The following is a 17,013-nucleotide window of genomic DNA, read 5'->3' as shown; positions in this document are numbered from 1 at the left end:
ATGAGAACATCACAAAGCCAATTCAGAGTGAGGGCGTTGTTTCCTCTATATAGGCAAACACTTTGTTCCTGTTTGCAGTCAGTCTCCCTGAAAAATTTCTAAAAGAGGGGTGCTCTTCATAAGCAGGCAAAAGGTTTCATAAAAAGCACTCCCCTGTTTCAGCTCAGGCTTATATATTTCTAAAGTGATACTAAGAGCTCAACTCCACAACTCTGACAACTCACGTCTTGGTGCCAAAGGAGAGCCAAACTAGAACTGTAAAGACCCATGGAAGACCCCTGGGCTCCTTGGAGGAAAGATGGAACAGGACAACTATTTGTACTTAGTACCATGCATGTACTTAGTTTAATAATCTTAGCTCTTTCTATAACTAAATAACTAAAACAGAATGGGTTGGATCCAAGCTAAGTTAGTATTACTTTAGTCCCATTAAAACCAAACGGACAAACTACCCATGTCTTCCCACTGATTTCAATTGGACTAAAGCATAACTAACTTAGATCCAACACAATACAACTTCCGTAATTCACTATGCACGTGTTTCCTTTAAAAACAAATCGGAGATTTCTGGATTTCCCTGAAACTACAATAAACAGTATCCGATACTTCTGCTGTGTCTCTGCCCATTCTGTTGTGCCAGTGGGACCATCCACTAGTGCAACAGGAACTAGTACTTCCTAAAGCAACTCCAGAAATGAACGTTTCTGGTCATTTCCAATTGCTTCAGGACAGCCAGTTTCCTGTTGCTCAAGCAGTAGGTCCCACTTGTGTGCGGACAGCAATGCATTCAGCCCAATATGTATATTTTAGTTGCTTTTCTGGATAATAGGTTTAGACAGCTTTCCCCAACATGGCACCTTCTAGATGTGTTTCATTACAACTCCCATCATCCCCAGCCAACAGGCCATGATGGGAGTTGCAGGGCTCCTTGTTAGGGAAGGCTAGGTGCTACTGATGCCACATGCCAGGAGCAATATTGGCAGCAGGAACACCTGGTGGTCTGAAGGGAGGACCATGAAGAGCATCTGCCACCTCCCAGTTCCCTGTTTGCTACTTCCACCTTTCAGAGAAGCAGGAGCCAGGAGTCACATGGTACCCTTGCTTCCTAGTGTTGATGGCGTCTGCTGTCCTGTGTTGCCAGACACCCCAGTATTCCCGCCACAGTGTGAGGCAGGCCTCCGTCCTGAGCACTTTAGCAATTGGGTGGTACAGAAATGTAATAAACAAACAAACAAACCAGGGATCCCCAACCTTTTTGGATCCATGGGCGCATTGGGGAAATAGAGAAACTACTGTAGGCAAAACCACAAAATGCCTAATCAGTGGGCTGCCATTTTGGCATCTACCTTTCGCATCTATGGGTCTTAGGCGATGTCTTATTCAGCAAAAACTTTTGCTTTGTTTTTATTGGACACTGCAATGTCTCTTTAATAAGGGATTGTCTTATTCAGCTAACTGCTGGTGGCATAATACAGCTAATGCTTCTTCTGAACATATGTTTTGGCAGTGTCCAATAGTTGCTTCTTTTGCGCAGGGTGGAGGTGGGGGTGGGGAGGTTATTACACAGAAAAGTTTTGTACTGGAACAGTCTTTAATATTCACTGATCTACACAGTCTTTTAAATAATTTACCTGCTTCATGGAAATTAACAAAAGGTCAGGGTAAGTAGATTCTCTGCACCCTTTTGAAAGCTAAAAGACTAATATTACAATACTGGAAGGATAAACACTCACCTCCTATAATGCAGTGGATTGAGGACCTTACAACGCTTTCAATATTTGAATGGCTGGCATATAGACACCTTCACATGGATACTTATTTGGATATTTGATCCACTTTTGTTGCAACCCATGTATAATTGCTAGAAAGTTGTATGCATTTCATACAAATCCATATATGTATATTTAAAAAATCAGAAAAAAATAAAATTAAAACTAAAACATTAACATAAATAAAAATAAAAATAAAATGACCACGTTGGGGACCCCTGGCCTAGGCAGTTTGCAGAGAGCCCATGACACTTCCTATGATGCTTCTGGGAACAGTTTGCATATTATGTGGAAGCAACAGCAAGACAACAGGCACAAGTCACCTCCATTGCGCCTTCTTACACTGATGTGAAAAAGGGTGAACTCCTTTTCTAGTGGAGAGATGCAAGGGCTCCAGGTTTCAAGAAAAGCCAGCTTGCATATCTGGGAAATGATTGTTTTGTTTTCTCATTTTTAACTCTTAAATTGAGGCTAAATTACCTAGGAAGGTAGTGGACTCTCCTACACTGGAGGCATTCAGGATGAAGCTGGACAACCATCTGTCATGCATGCTCTGACTTGGATTCCTGCATTGAGCAGGGGGTTGGACTCGATGGCCTTGTAGGCCCCTTCCAACCCTACTCTTCTATGTTTCTATGATTCTATGAGTCATCTGTTGGGTTTTTAGGGGACGGTGTAAATCTGAAGTTCCAAAGTTTAACCGTTCGTTAAGCACAGATCTTTTTGTTCTTTCTTTTCTTTTGGCAGTAGTTCATTATCAATCAAAGTCCATACCAACATACCTTTACTCTTCTTGATAAAAGTGCTTATGCTTTTTGAAAAATGGTAGCTAATGTCTGAGGTAACAGAAGTTACAAATTTGAGATTTATGCCAAAAAAACGAATAGTCAGTCATGGAAGGTTTGAAAGAACGTTCCTAGTAGAAATGAACTTCCTTACAGGATCTTGCCATAGATGTATCAGCATTGTTTTTAAAGTTCTGACCAACATACTGATAATGACTGACAATACCTAAAGCAGATCAAGAAGCCAGCTCTTCACTCACTTTTATTATCAATTTGAGCACAGTGAAGTATAAGTCTGTTTTAATTGTTCTGCCTGCATAGGAGAAAAGTAGCGAGCCCAGCTTTTCCATCAATGCATATCCATGCTGGGGAAAGCCACTGTTGACTTTCCACCTGTCATGGAACTGGTAAAGGCACAAAGACACTGCCAGAAAAGATGTTTAGAGAACAGTGTTGATAGGTAAGCAGATACCTTGGAGTTTAACGGCACATCAGCATGTAAGCTACATGCTACAAGCTAGTAAATGGTAACAATTCAAAGCCAAGGTAGAATAATAGTGAATAAAACAGATCTAAGATCAAAAACACTCTGAAAATTAAAAACTCAGAATGATTAAAGAAAAGAAAAGGTGACCAATTTTTGCCTTCAGAAAAAGCAGATAAAACATGCTCACCCAGTAAAAACGGTCATGTTAAGGATCAGGGGTCCCCAACCTTTTTAGACCAGTGAAAAAGGGTCCCCAACCTTTTTAGACCATTTGGGAATTTGAGAAACTGCTGTGGGCACCACCACAAAATGGCTCTCATGGAAGATGTGGCTAGTCACGTAAAGGCTGCTGTGGGGGCCTGGCTAGTCAAGAGGTGGCAGGGGAGAGAAAAAGAGGCTGGGAGGGAGGGAGAAATGGAAAGAGTTTCTGGGCCCGCCCAATCTTTTTCCATCCACACAGACCTTTCCCCTTTGCATGTTCTCTCTCTCTCTCTTTCTCTATTCCCAGCCTTTAGCCTTGCTATTTCTCATCCCCAACCCCTTTCCTTGCTATTTCTCATCCCCAACCCCTTTCCTTGCTATTTCTCTTCCTTCTCTGTCCCCTAACCTCCTTCTTTCTCCCCCTTCCGAGTCCCTAGCCTGGCTCTTTCACTCCCACTCACCCCTTTATCTTGCTGTTTCTCTCCACTCCCAGCCTCGAGCCTTGTTATTTCTCCCCTGCCCACACCAGCTCAACTTCTTTACCTCGCTGTTTCTCCCTCCCCCCTGGTCTCTAGCCTTGCTCTTTCTCTCCCATCTATCCTGTTTTTTTTTTTCCATTTTTTATTTAAAAACATTTTTTTGAGGAGGTCAGGGAGTATAGAGGAGGGCATATCATTAGACTGAAATGGTAATAAGACTGTGCCACTTACAGTACTACACACACACACACACGTGGCACAAAAAGCAAACATGGTTCAGCAAGGGGTCAGGCATCATAACGTATCCATACTGTGTTTTGTGAGCTGATATCTACTCAGAAGTAAGTAGGCTGCAATCCTATACACACTTACCTGGGAGTGAGCACCACTGAACTCAGTAGGACCTCCTTCTGAGCAGAAGTTTGAAACTGACAGTGCAACCCTATACATGTCTAGTCAGAAATAAGTCCCACTGAATTCAATGAGGCTCACTCCCAGGTAAGTATGTAGAGGTATGATGGCAGCCTGAAAGACTGACATGCAGAACTTGCCTTGGCTTCAGGTTGCAGCCCCAACCCAACCCACATCTGTAGGCAAACACTCCTCTGCTCAAAATTCTTCTGGAGCATCACAAATCAACATTCCCTAGCTGATGGGTTGTGGGCCCCATTTCATCCTTATATCTGCATCTCTCTGCCTCAGCTTCTCTCCAGTAAGCTTCCCCCCCCCTTACTCTAGTACTTCCCTTTACAAGAAGAAGAAGAAGAAGAAGAGGAGGAGGAGGAGGAGAAAAAGGAGAACAGAGAATTATGAAAGTGATGCACTTAAATTTATTGCTCCCTCTGCTTCCTTTTAATTTAATCCCTTCAGTGAATTATTGATAGCATTAGTACTGCTGCTTTTTGTGGTACAAATAGTAACAATCAAGGTAGAATTATTACTAGTACCCATGACCTCCACTGGAGCAAATGAATACATGTACACCAAGGATCTGCAACAAATGCCCTCCTAATCTGGTCTAATCTCAGTCCTAAATATGCAGTTCCCCAGATGCATCTTTGCTGATCCCATGTCAGGGACTGGGGTTAAGACGGTCACAGAATCATAGAACAGTAGGGTTGGAAGGGGCCTACAAGGCCATCGAGTCCAACCCCCAGCTCAGTGCAGGAATCCAAGTCAGCATCGTGTCAGCACTCACAGCAAGTGACCCTTTTGGAAGATATCATGGACATACCTACCTGTAGCACAACCAGGGTTCTGCAATGGGGTCCAGGCACCATAACGTCTCCATCTATATAGGGTGTTTTGCGAGCAGATGCTAAAATAAGGCATTTGTAGCCTTAAGCTTGGCCAGAGCAGGCTTCCCCAATGTGGTGCCCTCCAGATGTGTTGGACTACAACTCCCACCACCCCCAGTCGCCACACCCTCAACCCTGCTGGCTGCGGACAATGGGGCTTGTAGTCCACTACATTTGGAGGGGGCCACGTTAGGGAGGGCTGAATTACAGCTTCAGCACAGGCTCGTGGAGCGAGGGGGCGGCGGTTTAGATTGCCGAAGCAGCAGCAGCAGCAGCAGTGGAGACTGGCGGCTCCGGTTTCGGCGGGGCTGGTTCAGTCAGAACCAGCCAGGACTCCAAAGAAGCCATCCGAGGTGCTAAACCTATTTTGGGGAGAGGGTTCAGCACCTTGGAGAGCTCCTTTCGCGGTCTGGCTGGTTCTGCCTGCAACTCGGAGCGCATCCCCAGCCCCGGCGAAAGCGCAGCCGCCAGCCTCCGCTGCGAAGAAGAGAGCGGCGAGAGGCCCGCGAAAAAGAGCGCCCGCGAGGCGCCTCCCGACGGCTGCCCGCGGCGCGACAGCGCAAGACCCGCTCGCCGGGGGAAGGCGCCGGGAGCGCAGCCCGGGCCGAGCCAGGGGGCCCCCGCGCCGCCCTGCTGCAGCGCATCGCCCCCAGCCCCGGCGGAGGAGAGCCCGCGCGCGACCGCCCGGGCCCGAGCCTCGCCCCGCCGCCCCCCGCCCGAGGAAGGCCGGCCCCGGCCCGGGCCCCGCCTCGCCCCTCCTGCGGGGCTCCCTGCCGCTGGACTGACCCGAGATGCCTCCTCCGACCACCACCGCGTCGCACTGGCGGCCGCTGCTGCTCATGGCTGCGCCTCGCTCCGGCTGCCCGTCTGCTGGCCGCGCCTGGCGTCGTGCAGCCGCCGAGCCTCCTGGACCGACTGCAGTCCGGCGGCGGCGGCGGCCGCCCCGCCGAGCAACACGCCCCCTCGGCTCCGCTCGGCGGCGGAGCTCCGCCTGCCGCGGCCGCCTTGGCTGGCCAGCGAGCCGCGCCAGGAGGTGGCGGCGAAGGTCCGTCGGCCTGCCGCCGCTCTTGATCGCGTCTCTCTCTCCCCGGGAGGGAAAATGAGGACGGGCCGGGGAGCCCGGCGCCGGCGGGTTGCCCGCTCCCTTCCCGAAATGCTGCGCCGCTGCGGGACTTGCCGGCCAGGCAGGACGTCGGCCGCAAGAGCTTCGCGAGGCAATGACGCGGGGAGCCTTCAGCTGCTGAACTGCTGCGTGTCCCGCCGTAGTTAAGGCACGAAATCCCTGGAACCCGCTGCAGAACGAGCAACTGCATAGCACGGCAAGCCGGAGGACTCCACCTCCGTTTCCCCTTTCCATGAAGCCGCACCCTTCCAAAAAGGACTCCCAGGTACATCACAGCAATGCCGGCCGCATTGGTTCCTGTCGGCCTCCGAGCAGACCCTCATCTTTCCTCTGGCGTTTTGCTACTCCCCAGAGATCCTTTGGGGCAATAGAAGCTCACCACATCCTTACCAACGTAGTCTCACAAGCATGAAGCATCCAGCTTTTTGTTACAGTGTTTTCAGTGTAGTGTTTCTGGATATCCTCTGAACACTCGTATGGTTTTAGTGATTCTAGGTTGCTGTTGTTCAGTCGTTCAGTCGTGTCCGACTCTTCGTGACCCCATGGACCATAGCACGCCAGGCCTTCCTGTCCTCCGCTCTCTCCCAGAGCGTGCTCAAGTCCATATTCATTGCATCAGTGATGCTATCTAGCCATCTCATCCTCTGCCATCCCCTTCTCCTTTTGCCTTCAGTCTTTCCCAGCATCAGGGTCTTTTCCAGGGAGTTTTCTCTTCGCATAAGGTGGCCAAAATATTTGAGCTTCACCTTCAGTATCTGTCCTTCCAATGAGCACTCAGGGGTGATTTCCTTTAGGATTGACTGATTTGACCTCCTTGCAGTCCAGGGGACTCGTAAGAGTCTTCTCCAGCACCACAGTTCGACAGCATCGATTCTTCGGCGCTCAGCCTTCCTTATAGTCCAGCTCTCACAGCCATACATTACCACTGGGAAAATCATAGCTTTGATTAGACGGACCTTTGTCGGCAAGGTGATGTCTCTGCTTCTTACTATGCTGTCTAGGTTTGCCATAGCTTTTCTTCCAAGGAGCAAGCGTCTTTTAATTTCATGACTACAGTCACTGTCTGTGGTGATCTTGGAGCCCAAGAAAATAAAATCTGTCACTGCTGCCATTTCTTCCCCTTCCATATGCCAGGAAGTGATGGGGCCAGATGCCATGATCTTCGTTTTTTTAATGTTGAGTTTCAAACCAGCTTTTGCACTCTCCTCTTTCACCCTCAACAAGAGGCTCTTGAGATCCTCTTTGCTTTCTGCCATTAGGGTGGTATCGTCTGCGTATCTGAGGCTGTTGATAATTCTACCGCCAATCTTAATTCCGACCTGTGATTCATCCAACCCGGCATTTCTCATGATGTACTCTGCATATAACTTAAATAAGCAGGGCCACAATATGCAGCCTTGTCGTACTCCTTTCCCAATTTTGAACCAATCAGTTGTTCCATGTCTGCTTCTTACTGTTGCTTCTTGACCCTCGTACAGGTTTCTCAGGAGACAGGTAAGGTGGTCTGGTACCCCCATCTCTTTCAGAATTTGCCACAGTTTGTTGTGATCCACACAATCAAAGGCTTTAGCGTAGTCAATGAAGCAGAAATAGATGTTTTTCTGGAATTCTCTTGCTTTCTCCATGATCCAGTGAAAGTTGGCGATTTGATCTCTAGTTCTTCGGCCTCTTCAAAACCCAGCTTGTACTTCTGGTAGTTCTTGGTTCGCATCCTGCTGAAGCCTAGCTTGTAGGATTTTGTAGGGATGTACGAAAGTCACTTACCTTTTCGCAGCTTGGCTTCGCGGTGGGGGGGAGGCACTTCGCTGTTCCCCCCGAAGTTCAGGCGAAGGGGGGGAGGCTTCCCGCCTCGCCCGGCCGAAATTCAGGCTGGGGGGGAAGCTTCCCACCTCGCCCAGCCGAAATTCAGGCCGGGGAGAAGCGCCCCGTCTCCCTGGCCGCGAAACAAAAAGTAAAAAAAAAAAGACCCCGTGATAGGCTACGTGACAATTTACGTAGCCTATCACGGCTAGATTTCCAAAGTCAGCCGTGATAGCCTATGTAAATCATCACGTAGCCTATCACAGGTGACTTTGGAAAAAAAACGCGTACGCAAATGGCGGCGGCCCATGGGCACCGCCATTTGCGTTCCTTATTTTGGCACGTCTAGTCTACGTAAAGATTTATGTAGACTACGGCGAAAATAAGGGCAACGCAAATAGCATGCCCTTATTTTCGCCATAGTCTACGTAAATCTTTACGTAGACTAGACGTGCCAAAATAAGGAACGCAAATGGCAGTGCCCATGGGCCACCGCCATTTGCGTACGCGTTTTTTTTTTCCAAAGTCACCCGTGATAGGCTACGTGACAATTTATGAAGCCTATCACGGCTGACTTTGGAAATCTAGCCGTGATAGGCTACGTAAATCGTTACGTAGCCTATCACGGGTGTGTGGGGTTTTTTTACTTTAGTTTTTTTTTTTTTTTTGCAATGGCGGCGGCGGCGGCAGCCAGTCAGGAGACCGGACGCCGCCCCCGCCCGCAACGAAACGCCGACAAAACGCCGCCGGGACCCGCCGCCGGGAGGGACATTCGCCAAAGGTAAGTCCCGTCCTGGGGGGTGGGGGGGTGGCGGAGAATTTCACCTCCGATTTCGGGGGGCCGAATGCGTTGGCGCTTGGCCCCCTGAAGATTCGGGGAGAAATTCTCCGCCATCCCTAGGATTTTGAGCATAACCTTGCTGGCATGTGAAATGAGCGCAATTGTATGGTTGTTTGAACACTCTTTGGCGTTGCCCTTCTTTGGAATTGGAATGTAAACTGACCTTTTCCAGACTTGTGGCCACTGTTGAGTGTTCCAAATTTGTTGGCATATTGAGTGCAGCACTTTAACAGCATCATCTTTTAGGATTTTAAATAGCTCAGCTGGAATACTGTCCTCTCCGCTAGCTTTGTTGTTAGTAATGCTTCCTAAGGCCCACTTGACTTCACTCTCTAGGATGTCCGGCTCAAGTTCAGTGACCGCACTATCATGGCTATCAGGGACATTCAGATCTTCCCTGTATATTTCTGCTGTGTATTCTTTCCACCTCTTCTTAATCTCATCTGCTTCTGTTAGGTCCCTGCCTTCTTTTTCCTTTATCATGCCTGACTTTGCACAAAACGTTCCCTTGAGATCTCCAATTTTCTTGAAGAGATCTCTAGTCTTTCCCATTCTGTTGTTTTCCTCGATTTCTTTGCATTGTTCATTTAAGAAGGCCTTCTTGTCTCCCCTTGCTATTCTCTGGAACTCTGCCTTCAGTTGGATATATCTTCCCCTTTCTCCCTTGCTTTTCGCTTCCCTTCTTTCCTCAGCTACTTCTAAAGCCTCCTCAGACAGCCACTTGGCTTTCTTGCATTTCTTTTTCTTTGGGATGGATTGAGTTGCTGCCTCCTGAACAATGTTACGGACCTCCGTTCATAGTTCCTCAGGCACTCTGTCTATCAGGTCTAATCCCTTAAATCTATTCCTGACCTCCACTGGTATATTCATAGGGGATATGATTTAGGTCATACCTGAATGGTTTAGTGGTTTTCCCTACATTCTTCAATTTAAGCCGAAATTTTGCAACAAGCAGCTCATGATCTGAGCCACAGTCAGCTCCAGGTCTTGTTTTTACTGACTGTATAGAGCTTCTCCATCATTGGCTGCAAAGGACATAATCAATGTGATTTTGATATTGACCATCTGGTGATGTCCATGTGTACAGTCGCCTCTTGTGCTGTTGGAAAAGAGTGTTTGCTATGATCAGCATGTTCTCTTGGCAAAACTCTATTAGCCTTTGTCCTGCTTCATTTTGTACACCAAGGCCATGCTTGCCTGTTATCCCGGTGATTTCTTGACTTCCTACTTTAGCATTCCAATCCCCTATGATGAAGAGGACATCTTTTTTTGGTGTTAGTTCTAGAAGGTGTTGTAGGTCTTCATAGAACCGATCAACCTCAGCTTCTTCGGCCTCAGTGGTTGGGGCATAGACTTGAATTACTGTGATGTTGAATGGTTTGCCTTGGATTCGTACTGAGATCATTCTATCGTTTTTGAGATTGTACCCCAGTACTGCTTTTCCCACCCTTTTGTTGACTATGAGTGCTACTCCATTTCTTCTAAGGGATTCTTGCCCACAATAGTAGATATGATGGTCACCTGAATTAAATTCACCCATGCCTGTCCATTTTAGTTGGCTGATTCCCAAGATGTCGATGTTCAATCTTGCCATCTCATGTTTGACCACCTCCAGCTTACCTTGATTCATTGATCTGACATTCCAGGTTCCTAAACAATATTGTTCTTTACAGCATCGGATTTTCTTTTCACCACCAGACACATCCACAGCTGAGTGTCCTTTCGGCTTTGGCCCAGCCGCTTCACTCTTTCTGGCGCTACTTGGAAATTCCCTCTGCTCTTCCCCGCTAGTATATTGGACACCTTCCGACCTGAGGGGCTCATCTTCCGGCGTCATCTCTTTTAGCCTTGTGATATGTTCCATGAGGTTTTCTTGGCAAGAATACTGGAGTGGGTTGCCATTTCCTTCTCCAGTGGACCACATTTTGTCAGAACTCTCTGCCATGACCTGTCCATCTTGGGTGGCCCTGCACGGCATAGCTTATGGCTTCACTGAGTTACGCAAGCCCCTTCACCACAACAAGGCAGTGATCCATGAAGGGGATTCTAGGTGGGTCACCGTAACTCTGCCACTATGCTGTCTCCTTCCCAAGGGGCCTGGGCTGCCCTTTATTTCATCACTACCTCTGAGTTTCCTACCTTCACCCCATGGTCCCACTCTCAGCCCAGCTCTTCTGGTTACTCTTTTGCTGTAATTGCCCACTATGTGCTACAACTTCCTCATTTATGCAAAATGCATTCTCCCCATGGTTTCCTATTTCCAAATGCTGGCACTCCAGGTCAGCTTTCCCCCGCCTGTGTTGGACTACAGCTCCCAGTGTCCCCCAGACTGGTCTGATGTATTAAAAGTGTCATCCCCCAAGAAGTTGTTCTCCAGTTTGGAATGAGATTCTCTACATGTGCTGCAGTCAGCATTTGGGCTTGCTAGGCTGTTGTGGGGGCACATGAGCAAATGTTCCTTTGTGTCAGCCCCTTACTATTACCATTGGCTGCAGTGAAAATACGTGAATCACAAGCCAGTTGCTTTGTAGGTGTATTGGCAGAATTATTTACTGATAACCCTTTGCTCTCAATCAGATTCACACTGACTGCTGAGAACTACACGTCCAGTCAGACCATCCAACCAAGCAGCCTTTTGTTTGGTGAGTATTGTCTATTTAAATTCTTCAATGAATTCTCTCAATGGATTTCTTGTAAACCACCCAGTTCTAAAAGCCTCTCTTCTTTCTGTGTGTGTTTGTTTTGGTGGGGTAGAGGGTGGATGTGGGTTAGGAACAATTGTTTATGTGGCAATGTAAGAAAGCGCATGTATGTGCATGGCACCATCAGTGTTCATGTACCAACATTATCAGCTGGGAGAGAACTCTTGGAAACAGATGAACTTTTCCCCCCAAATGCTTGCCAAGGAAACTTGCAAATACTGTGTCAAATTGAGCTGAAGAGAGTTCACTCATCACTTGGTAAAAGCCTTCCTGATCCAGTAAGGGGTGGAGCATCTGCAATATTCATAAAAGATAAAAAATACTCCTTCCCACCATTACAACACGCTTCTCAAAAAGCAAGGCTGGCGCCCCCTGGGGCTCCTACCTAATCACAAGTTAACAAATCCTACATGATCTGAGAATTCCCTGCCAGCTTCACCTTCATCTTGTCTGGATTCAACTTAGAACTTATCCAGTTGATCACAGCCTCTAAACACAAGTTTGAGTTACAGATAGCAGCCCTTGGGTGTTCAGAAAATAACATATAGAGCTATACTAGATTACACTGGCATATTAGATGACACCCAATCTCAAAGCTCCAGATGATTTCACCTTTTAACTTCATTAGATGTTAAATAACTTCATTGACAACACCAAACCCTCCTCAGGGGACCTAGCTAGCATTCCCAATGGTCATATTCTGCATATGTTCAGACAGAAAGGAACAAAACTACTGATGAGCCAATTCTGATGCTCTTGGCAGATGTTCCAGTCAGCTCAGGAGAATGATTTAGTCTACAGTATCAAAAGCCACTGAGATGTCCCACAAGATCAACAAAGAAGCATTTGCCCTGTTGATCTTGAAAGAGAGATCCTCCAGCAAGACTGTTAAAGCTGTTTTAGTCCTATTCTAATTCATAAACCAGGTTGTAAAGGGTCGAAGAAGGATGTTTCATCCAGTAGGAACACAGGAAGCTGCCTTACACTGAGGCAGACCATTGGTCCATCTAGGCCAGTATTAATGACATTGACTGGCAGTGGCTCTCCAGGGTTTCAGGCAGGGGTTTTTCCAGCCCTACCTGGAGATGCTGAGGATTGAACCTGGGAGCTTATGCAGGTTCTCTCCCACTGAGCTATGGCTCTTCCCCAACATGCCTGAAACTTGACCACCACACACTCTACGACCTTCTCCCAAAATGGAATATTGGATACAGACCTAAAACTGGCCAGGTTCTCACTGATTTAAAAAGAAGAAGAGGAAGTCAGCAGATCTCTACTATGTTTAATAAAGGAAGAATTTGACCCTCCTCAAGACAGCCATGAACCAACCCATACACTACGCTCAGCATCCAAGGCCCTTCTCCAATGCCTCCTCAGAGGGCAACAACAAGAGAGGGGGCCTTCTGGGTGGTGGCCCCCCATTTATGGAATGATATCCATCCCACCTAGCACCAATATTGCCATCTTTTCAGGGCCAGGTTAAAACTGCCCTCTTCTCTCAGGCATTTGGCAGCATATAATGAGTCTTTTTTATCAGGTCCTGGATTGTCTCTGGCTGACTGTTTTAAATTGTTTTAGATATATGTTGTTGTTGTGTATGCTATCTGTTTTATGTCCTTACCTGAATGGTTTTTATACTTCTATAATATATATAAATTTTTGTGAACTGCCTAGAGAGCTTTGACTATGAGGCGAGATAGAAATATAATAAATGAAATGAAATTAAAATAAAATAAAATAAAATAAATGACCCTGGCTAGCTGCCCACCACGCTCTTCCCAGCCAGCTTTCACCAGTGACAAAGAGCAAAAATCCAAATCACATGTCATGTGGTTGTCATGCCACTAAAGGCGCAATCCTATCGGCACAGGCAGCCGCCTCCAAACTTAGAGGCGACCGCCTATCCAATGCAGGGCAGGAGCCGTCCTGCATTCGTGGCTAGACAGCTGATTTCAACTGTCTAGCCACAGAAAGTCGGAGTGGGGGGGCAGATGCCAGATGGCGCATAGGAATGCTCCTTTTTCACTGCTCCATGCTGCTCTTAGAAGCACGGAGCGCGGGGCTGATCTGCGCTGCCTACAAGGCAGCGCAGGAGGGGATGGAGGTCGATTTTCAGGGAACTGACCTCAGAGTGTGGGCTCCGAGGTCACTTTCTGGGAACCGACCAATCCTATGGCCGTCTAGCCACTGACTAGCAGCCATAGGATTGCGCCCTAAGAAGAATAAGGTCAAACTAATCCAAACAATTGCAACAACGCATTGATTCTGTTGCAATGCTCTCAATACAGGTATTCTACAACCAGCAGAGTCTGAGCTGGACTGTATGTGAGCAACTGCACCAGCATTTTTTAAAAACAATAAAACATGCAGCAGCATCAGTGAGAAGCAGATGGTTTACCTTCCAGTGGACAACTTTGGGGGCATAATAAGCCCTTGAGGCATAATAAACCATAAGGAAAAGTTCAGCTAATGCAAGGCAGGAAGATCTCTTTGCTACCATTACTGCCACTTTATAGTCCTCCAAATGGGCTCCCTGATGTCCTCACTTAGATTTGACACAAGTATTTTACCAGTGCTCTAGACATCTCCCCTTCTGGCCTACTAAGCTGGGGGTGGGGGTGGGAGGAAAGAGGCTGGGAACAATGCTGTCAACTATGCCCATTAACTTCCTATCTGACCATAACTCAGTCAGGCCATCAGCAATAACTCCACATATCACCCAGGGCATTCAGGAATCCTATAGGATCCATAGGCTTCCAGGGCAGGGCAAATTAACGGGTCAAATAGAGAGGAGCTGCCTAATTCACCAACGCCTTGATGAGATCAGGCAGTGACTTGGCCAAGTAAATGACCTTGCTTCAGTGCCAGCAATAACAGCATCACCAGAATCCTGCCTCTGTGACTTGAAAGAATAATATATTTGCGTTCAGTTAACAAAAACTGAAAACAAAATACTCTCCTTCTCCCTTCCCCGTCCTACCCAAACCAAAGGATCATGCTGAAAGAGTACTGTTTTCCACCTCCCAGACATTGCTAGATCTGCCTTAATGTAGGGTATTTACAGGCCACAGATCTTACATTGCCATCAGGCTGGCTTTGGTGCTTAGCAACTATCTAATCCGCTGCACAGCATCCATTCACAGGGCTTGCAGTGTCAGTTCCAGTACATTTTAAAGATACAGCTGCTCTTTTGCAGGGCCCACCCATCCCTGCAGTCTGGAACAAAAGGGAGTGGCTGCTCCTGTCAGGTTGAACCGAATTGGGCTCAGCAGGGCTCAGGCAAGGAGCAGGGAGGCACACTGGACTAGGGCCCCGCTGATCAAGCCACCACACCATTATTGTGAGGAAACGATGAGGCTAGGTGGCCGTTTGCGCTTAGGAATGTTGACGCAAACTCATTGCCCCTGTTTCTCTGTATTTTTGTGGGGTGTCTGGGGCCCCTGGGCAAGTGATGGTCATGGGAGCAGTGGCAACCAGGCCCGGTGTCAGCACCTGAGCCAACATGGGCATCATGGGACCCACTGGGGCAGATACTCTTCACAGCATCATCCTTAAAGAACACGTTATAGTGGGGGGTGGCTATCCAGGCATGCACACAGTTAGAGATGCTCATGTTATTATTTTTACTTCTTCCTCTTCTACAAGAAAATGGTGCTTATTCCCAAGTAAAAGTGTTGAGCATGAGGGCAGCAGAAGCCAGCTCCCTTTTATTTCTGTAGTCACAAGTAAGCAAATTTGAAATGCAAAACTGCCCATGCTCAGATTTCTTCTTTTTTGTTTTGTTTTATCAGGGTTGCTGTTTGTTCAAACATATCAGGAATGTCGAAGCAGCTGTAAAAGACAGAATGCGGTGGTGGAAGAAAGAAATGTCAGCTGTGTGTTTCATAGAGATGTATGGATTTTGTAGAGCCCATTCTGTCAGTGTTTCACAGATTGTCATGTGCCTTTTGTTCCGTTGTCCCCTAATTGACAGAATCAGATTTTTTTTCCAATTTCCTGAATTTGCACAAATTTGCATTGTAAAAATGTGGAAATCCTCACCCTACCCAATGTACGAATCCCCCGCCCATGTGCATTTTCATGCTTTAGCTTATGGGGGAAATGTTCAGTTTTGGCTGGTGTTTTTTTTATTTATGTATTTTTCTACAACTAAATTTGTTGTATTTGTGTAAAATTTTGTGTTGTATAAATTTGTGTAAAATTCTGGAAAGTAAAAAGCAAAAACAAACAAACAAAAATGGTCTGCAAGTCTGTGGAATCTGTGTGACTCAAGAAAAGCTAGTCTGATGAAGAATCCACAGGTCAGAGTCATAGAAATCCAAACTCATTTGATTCTGTTGTGGCTTCCTCCAACATCCCTAGTGCTTCACAACTGAAGTACATGTGGCTGTCTAAAGGGGCCCTGCAAAACCCTTAAGTCCAGAGTCTAAGAGTACGTGGCTGCATCACTGTCCAGAAATAAGAACATCAGAAGAGCCCTGCTGGATCAGAGCAAGGGCCCATCTAGTCCGGCATTCTGTTCTCACACTGGCTGACCAGCAGTCAACCAGGAACCCACAAGCAGGGCATGAGCGCAACAGCACTCTCCTGCCCCTGTTCCCCAGCAACTGCTGTACACAGGCTCACTGCCTCTGGTACTGGGGGAAGCACATAGCCATCGAGACTAGTAGCCAGTGATAGCCTTATCCTCCAGGAATTTTAAAGCCATCCAAATTGGTGGCCATCACTACAGCCTGTGGTAGTGAGTTCCATAGTTTGACTATGCGCTGTGTGAAGAAGCACTCCCTTTTATCTGTCCTGAATCTCCCACCCATCAGCTTCATGGGATGACCCCGGGTTCTAGTATTTTGAGAAAGGGAGAAAAACGTCTCCTTATCCACATTCTCCACACCATGCATAATTTTGTACACCTCTATCATGTCTCCCCTTACTTGCCCTTTTTTCCAAGCTAAACAAGCCCAGCTACTGTAACCTTCCCTCATAGGGGAGATGCTCCAGCCCCTTGATTGTTTTAGTTGCCCTTTTCCTAGGAGTACTAGGAGTGCCTGTGCAAATACACTTCATAATGTCTTCATTGAGTTTTTAACTAAGTAATAAACAAACAGTAAACAAACCACACAACAGCTTGTCCACATGTCTGAATTTACAAGAGCACGATCATATACAGATACAAGCTCAGATCATTTACTATCACTATATTATTCTTTCTTCACATAGCCATTGCATTAAGTCCTTCCAAGATGCCTTTTGGGCCCCCAGCAGCTTGAGTTCTCTCACTTGGATACATTATGAAGGGAAGCCAGGTCTCTATGAAATTATCATGCTTGGTCACACACACCCCACATGAGCTAGAGAGCAGTCTCCCAAACTCTGGTAAACCATCTCTGCACTGTAAAAGCAGAGTGAGATTTCCAGTGGTATCCCCTCTCAGCTGTAGGAAGATGATTGTCTTCTTGTTTATCTATCTATCTATCTATCTATCTATCTATCTATCTATCTATTTATTATTAAATTTATTAATCGCTCAT

The 17,013-nt window shown here is 46.9% G+C and overlaps 1 protein-coding gene and 1 long non-coding RNA gene across 2 annotated transcripts in view; one reads left to right on the top strand and one right to left on the bottom strand.

The window, feature by feature from the left end:
• The window catches only part of MAOB (monoamine oxidase B), an 80,970-nt gene extending 74,807 nt beyond the window's left edge, over positions 1-6,163 (bottom strand). The window contains exon 1 of the mRNA XM_084843859.1: positions 5,806-6,163. Coding sequence (XP_084699985.1) covers positions 5,806-5,860 — 55 coding nt within the window. The 5' untranslated portion in view covers positions 5,861-6,163. The remainder of the gene's footprint in view (positions 1-5,805) is intronic.
• LOC146349960 (uncharacterized) lies at positions 5,834-15,697 on the top strand. The gene is made up of 3 exons (XR_014789126.1): positions 5,834-6,407; positions 11,361-11,425; positions 15,277-15,697. It is a non-coding gene; the product is annotated as an uncharacterized LOC146349960 (long non-coding RNA).
• The last annotated feature ends 1,316 nt before the right edge of the window (positions 15,698-17,013 follow it).

Source organism: Heloderma suspectum, chromosome 3 (assembly GCF_057233095.1).
Source record: "Heloderma suspectum isolate Gila_16-S chromosome 3, 16-S_ref, whole genome shotgun sequence".
Classification (NCBI taxonomy): domain Eukaryota; kingdom Metazoa; phylum Chordata; class Lepidosauria; order Squamata; family Helodermatidae; genus Heloderma; species Heloderma suspectum.
The sequence above is the reverse complement of the archived record's forward strand: the minus strand, read 5'-3'. Positions and strand labels throughout refer to the sequence as shown.